Here is a 6,465-nt window from a genome sequence, read left to right as displayed (position 1 = left end):
TTAATTAAATTTATCGTGCAGAAGAAGTTATCAGTGGTGTAAGTGAATTAGATTAATAACCGAAGTTGAACATGTTTAAATAACCCTTTTCACTTTTTAAAATAACACAAACATGTTTGTCATTACTACTGTATTAAAAATATAAATTCAATAGTCAATAAAGAAAAGGGAATCGGAGAAAAAGGGATGTCCAGCCATGGACTTGGATGCCACTTGTTTTAGGCATTTTTTTGAAAATAGGATAAGATAAAATAACAAGAATAAAATTAAAAAAATAGAAATATATATTTTGTTTAATGATAAACTAAAATAAATTATGAAAGTTTAATTTTTTTTTATTCAAAAAATTTAGGAAGAGAAATATAATTATAAAAAATTCACAATAATAATAAAATAAAAAATAAAAAATAAGTTGTTTCTTTATAGTGTCTCTATGTCTTTTTTTTTGGACAAATTCAATATATCTAAATACAGTATCTTTGTAAATATCTCATCTGTTAAATATTTGTGGCCTCAAATCAATTTTTTAGGGTTAGTAAAATATTTTGTGGCCTCAGATCAATTTTTTGTGGTCAGTAAAATGTGTCTATCTCTACAAATAAATGTAGTCTTAGAGTCAGTAAAATGTTTCACAACAATAATAAAATAAAAAATAAATTATTTCTTGATAGTGTTTCTGTGTCTTTTTTTTTGACACAAAATACATTAATTTAATATATCTAAATATAATATTTTTGTTCATATCTCATCTGTCAAATATTTGTGACCTCAAATCAATTTTTTAAGGTTAGTAAAATGTTTTGTGGCCTCAAATCAATTTCTTATAGTCAGTAAAATGTTTTGTGGTCCTCTACAAACAAAGGCAGTGTCTTAGAGTCAGTAAAATGTTTTGTGGACTCAAATCAATTTCTTACTACTTGTACTTATATCTAACAATAAAGATTAATATAGAAAATCAATTTGCAATAATTCCAATATTCCTCTTCTAATGGTGGACCTTAAGATTTTACCATTTATGTGCACACATTATCGCACCGTCCCTGACTGCACGAACAGTTTTTAATTCCCTTGTTTTGCATGGTTCTTATCATGCCATCCTTAGTCTCCAAACATGACTAAGTAAAGTCTTCTAGGAAACTTTGAACCCAACCAAAAAAAAAAAAAAGAGTCTTCTGGAGAAAGAATATATTAACTTTGTAATAGCGCGAGTGTTAAGGTGTAATTAGGCAAACAAATTCTCTTAATCTTGTAGTTGTGGATGGAATTATTCATGGTTCAAGATAGCAGGGCAGATCATTGGCATAAGCACAAATTAAAACAAGTAAAGATGAGTACCCTGTTTTGTTTATATCAAACTTTTATATTGGCAGAGCAACTCACCCTACTAATGATTCAGGTTCTGCTTGCTTTTACAAAGTTATGTATGTAGAAAAAAAAAAGCCTTTGGTATTTATTTTTTTTGTTGTATCTAGATTCAATACATCCTATTTTATTATTAAATATAAAAGAAATGTTAGGAGATAAATATATTTAGAAAGAAAACAAATTGACTATCGTTACTTCAAATTTGAAGTAAAAACAAGAAAAAGTGTTAATTTATTTTTAGTGTGTATTTTATATTTTAATATATATTATATATTAATGACTGATTTTGATAATTAATTTTAGTATACATTTAATATGATCAAATAATAACCATTATTTATCGATTTGGAGTATTTGATTAAAATGTTCGCATATTTTTGTAATGAGGAGTGATAGGGGTCAGCAACTTTTTGTTACCATCAATTGGCTATTAATAGTATTTTTAATAGTATGAGATTAAATCCAACGGTGTAGAATCATTCATTTTTTTTTATAGTTAAATGTTGGCCAACTTATTAAAAAATTGCTGGCCCAAAACTTTTCTTTTTTTAATTATTATCTTCTAAAACATATTCATGTGAGAAATAAATAATGAATAAATATATTAAATAAAATAATTTAATAGATAGTTAATTAGTATAAAGAAATGAAATAATTTAAATGACGGGAGGAGAATAAATGATTAAAGAAACTTGAGTAAAGAAAGGGAAGAAATCTGTGAAGTGATGACTAGTTTTGTAAAATAACTTAGTATATGATCATGTATATAAAATGAAGGGATCCCCCACAAATTCCTACTATATATAGATGTTGAATTACGCATCAAATTCATTCCCGAGATTACCATACCACTTAGCAACTAACCCAATATAAATATATTTATAAATAGTTGGTGCCATCCATGGCTATGGTGGTAGTAACACTTCTTCTTTTGGGCACATTGATGGTGAGTCTGCTACTTAAGGTGGCCTATGAAACCATCTCATGCTACTGGCTAACCCCGCTGCGAATCAAGAAGATCATGGAGATGCAAGGCGTCCGTGGCCCAAAGCCCAGATTCTTCAGCGGCAACATCTTGGACATGGCTTCTCTTATCTCCAAAACAACCTCTAATGACATGAAAACCATAAACCATGATATCGTGGGTCGCCTCCTCCCGCACTTTCTCCTCTGGTCCTCCCAATATGGTCTGTAACTAAACCATATCAACCATTAAACAACAATGCTATCAAATTGAATAGAGTACATGTTTTGAAATATAAAATATATATTAAAAAAATAATAACAATACATATATTTAATCGATGTAGTTATGTATGCAGGTAAGAGATTTGTATATTGGAACGGAACGGAACCAAGATTGTGTATAGCAGAGACAGAATTGATCAGAGAGTTTCTTTCTAAATGTAGCACGGTTTCCGGGCGGTCATGGCACCAAAGGCAGGGATCAAAGCATTTCATTGGAGGAGGATTGTTGATGGCCAATGGCCAAGATTGGTACCATCAACGCCACATCGTTGCCCCTGCTTTTGGCGGAGACAGGCTCAAAGGATATGCAGGGCACATGGTTGAATGCACCAAAGAAATGCTTCAATCTCTGCAAAACGCATTGGATAGTGGCCGAACCGAAGTGGAGATTGGCGAATACATGACCAAACTCACTGCTGATATTATTTCTAGAACCGAGTTCGGCACAAGCTACCAGAAGGGCAAGAAGATATTCCATCTTCTGAAAGTTCTGCAGACTCGTTGTGCTCAAGCTAGTCGCCATCTTTGCTTTCCAGGAAGCAGGTACGTACTCATACTCTGCTTCTGCTTTTGTTTATGATGGTTGAATTTTAATATACACGTTTATCGTTTATCGTATAAAATTTTTGATATTATGTTATAAATTTAAATTAGGTATTTTCCGAGCAAGTATAACAGAGAGATAAAGTCGTTGAAGATGGAAGTAGAGAAACTATTAATGGAAATAATACAGAGTAGAAAAGACTGCGTCGAAATTGGAAGGAGTGAGTCGTATGGAAATGATTTGTTAGGAATGTTGCTGAACGAGATGGAAAAGAAAAATAGTTTGGATCTTCAGTTGGTAATGGATGAATGTAAGACATTCTTTTTTGCTGGCCATGAAACCACTGCATTGTTACTTACATGGACAGTTATGTTGTTAGCATCAAATCCCTCTTGGCAACAAAAAGTTAGAGATGAACTTAAAAGCATATGTAATGGTTCTGGAATTCCCTCCCTGGATCAACTCTCCAAGCTCACTCTTGTAAGTCTCAGTATTTTTTTACTTAGTTACTGCTTTTTCAATTCATTTCAATCTATTTAACAATTTACATAAAAACTTAATATTTTATCATATGTGAATAAAGAAGGTTAGAGTACATTATAGAATAATAACTCAGTTCATAATATTTTGTTAGTTAGTCAAACTAATATATAAGACCATATTTCACTTTTATATTAATAATTATAACCATTCTAATTTAGATCATTCTATTCTTTCTAATATTCTCTCTTTTTTTGAATTCTAACTTCTAACTTGATACCTTCAGTGAATACCACTATTGAAATTAAATAAGTAGATAAAAAATACACATTTTAAAAGTATATTCTCTAATTGAAAAATAAAAGAATATATATTCCTCTTCACATTTTCTTTATTCCCTTTAAACTCCCTTTCCCGTGATTGATGAAGGTGAAACCAATGTGTATGTTATTTAAAAGAAGAGAGAAATTAAAGATTCATTGTAGACTAATTTTTAGGGGATGTGGCAGGTGGGTAAAAGTTATTTCTTATATAAAAATTGTTACTCTTAGTCTTTAGTACTTATAGAACCTATTGACACTACAATGACCTTTAAAATAGTGTACAAATCAAATTTAGAAAACATTTTAACTAGGTCATTAATGATTAAACTCAAATAAAATGATCATACAAATAAAAATGAAGTATCCTATAAATAAGTTTATTTATATAAGCTGTATGTAAGTAGATTCTTTCTTAAACCAAAAAGCCTAATTAATCTAAGAGGCTAGGCTTTTAAGTAATTATTAGCATGATGTTTTAGAAAGGAAAGTATTTTAATAAATATTTTAATGTAGTAGCTAACCTAGATATGTCCAAAAATATAATTTATTGAAAGATCATCTTTGCACTCGTGCGCCGGTAGTTGGTAATATTGTCAAAAATATTTTTTTATAATGGGGGTTATCTTACTTTTAGAGCTTCCAAGTGCTCAACAGATTTTTATTTATTTTATTTTATGGGGGAATGGATCTTATAGTGCTCAAAAGCTAAAAGCAATTATAATTCGTTTTCTGAATAACGTTACTACCATACTTTTATTAAGAAAAGGAAGATTGGTACACGCACGTAGTTTTAGCTAATAATCTTTGAGGCTTTATTTCACATTTTTGTAATTTTCTCTAAAAGAAAAACCAAAAAGGAAATAAAACGAGTTGACCCAATTCTACTTCACACAGCAATTTTCATGACTACCCACTTCGAAAATATTTCACTTTTTTTTTTCTCTCCTTCCATATAGAAAATGGCAAATTCATGTGAACCAAATTTAAAGCTAGATTTTTTCCCCCAAAAAAAGATGGTCAATGGTTTATAGCACTTCCTCCAAGTATATATTATAGGAAGATTTTCAAGTGTATCGTCATAATAATATTAATATAATTTTTTTATAACTTACATATAATAAAGAATATTTTAGATACGGTGGAAATTCAGGTGCAGTCGAGTTCACGTGAAAAGTTAATAGCTGAAAGTCATTAGATGAAAATTTAGTCAAATCATCTAAGAGTTCTCACCAATCAACTTCACGTGAAGTCGACTGGACCTGAGTTTTCACTTTAGATACACTAACTCTACACAATAATGAACTAACAAAAGTTGATATATTTTTTTTTCCTTTGCAGTTGCATATGGTAATAAATGAGTCAATGAGGCTTTATCCGCCAGCATTAGTGCTACCAAGAATGGCATTTGAAGATATATTATTGGGTGACCTTTATATCCCTAAAGGCTTATCAATTTGGATCCCTGTGTTGGCCATTCACCACAGTGAAAAATTATGGGGCAAAGATGCAAATGAGTTTAATCCAGAGAGGTTTACTTCAAAGTCATATACCCCTGGTCGTTTTTTACCATTTGCTTCTGGCCCTAGAAATTGTGTTGGGCAAGCATTTGCATTAATGGAAGCTAAGATCATATTAGCTATGTTAATCTCTCGCTATAGCTTCACCATTTCTGAAAATTACCTTCATGCCCCTGTGGTTGTCCTCACTATCAAGCCCAAGTATGGAGTTCAAGTTTGTTTGAAGCCCTTGGAGACATGATGAGCCGTATACTACTACTACTACTACTAATTGAGGGCATGATGGTCTTTTTCTCTTTTTTTATTGTTAATTTTAAAATTTTGGGTCTTTTTTGGTAAAATGCGGGGAGCGAGTTGTGATCATGTGTTGATGATCTTGATGAGCATTCTTGTAATTTTTTATTTCATTTTCAACTTTTTTACAATATGAAGAGATAGAGATGAAATAATAATGATTATTATTGCAACCATTAGGATATGTAAATTTAATTAACTAGTTACTATTAAAAAACTTGAATGAAAGTACACATATTTATCTCTAATAATAATGCACAAGTTAAGGTTAGTAGGTCAAAAACCATGTAGCACAACTCGCCGATGTGACCCTTAGCTTGGGATAATAAATTAATAAAGAAATTGGTGAAAAAGTTGTTTAGATAAGCTTTAATTAATTTAAAATTAAACAAATCAAAGGGCTGCTTCTTTAGAAGCTCTTTGATACCCCATAACACTTTCGAATAATTATGATTATTATGTTGATTCTTAATTATAATATCTAGCAATTGATCTCTATTTCACAATGATTTAACAAATAAGTGCTACATACTTTCCACAATGAATAATAAAAAGAATAATAATAATAAGGCAAGTTGTGTGTGACAAAGAACTAAGGGTAGGGTCGGTATTTCTATTGTTTTTTCTTTTGCACCTTATCAAATGGTTCCACCAGTCTTCGATTGTTCTCTCCTGCTTCTCCCACTAACATGGT

General features: G+C 30.6%; 1 protein-coding gene across 1 annotated transcript; it reads left to right on the top strand.

The window, feature by feature from the left end:
- LOC107635735 (cytokinin hydroxylase) lies at positions 2,107-5,947 on the top strand. Its single transcript, XM_016339291.2, has 4 exons — positions 2,107-2,552; positions 2,688-3,156; positions 3,268-3,637; positions 5,299-5,947. Exons 1-4 carry the CDS (start codon positions 2,267-2,269, stop codon positions 5,716-5,718), a joined length of 1,545 nt encoding a protein of 514 aa, XP_016194777.1. The 5' UTR covers positions 2,107-2,266; the 3' UTR covers positions 5,719-5,947.

Source organism: Arachis ipaensis, chromosome B04 (genome assembly GCF_000816755.2).
Source record: "Arachis ipaensis cultivar K30076 chromosome B04, Araip1.1, whole genome shotgun sequence".
Classification (NCBI taxonomy): domain Eukaryota; kingdom Viridiplantae; phylum Streptophyta; class Magnoliopsida; order Fabales; family Fabaceae; genus Arachis; species Arachis ipaensis.
This window is presented reverse-complemented; position numbering and strand designations above follow the sequence as displayed.

Coding starts and splice junctions, on each gene's coding strand:
- LOC107635735 (XM_016339291.2), top strand. CDS start 2,267: ATGGCTATGGTGGTAGTAACACTTCTTCTTTTGGGCACATTGATGGTG. Junction 2,553..2,687: donor CCTCTGGTCCTCCCAATATG/GTCTGTAACTAA, acceptor TTATGTATGCAG/GTAAGAGATTTGTATATTGG. Junction 3,638..5,298: donor AACTCTCCAAGCTCACTCTT/GTAAGTCTCAGT, acceptor TTTCCTTTGCAG/TTGCATATGGTAATAAATGA.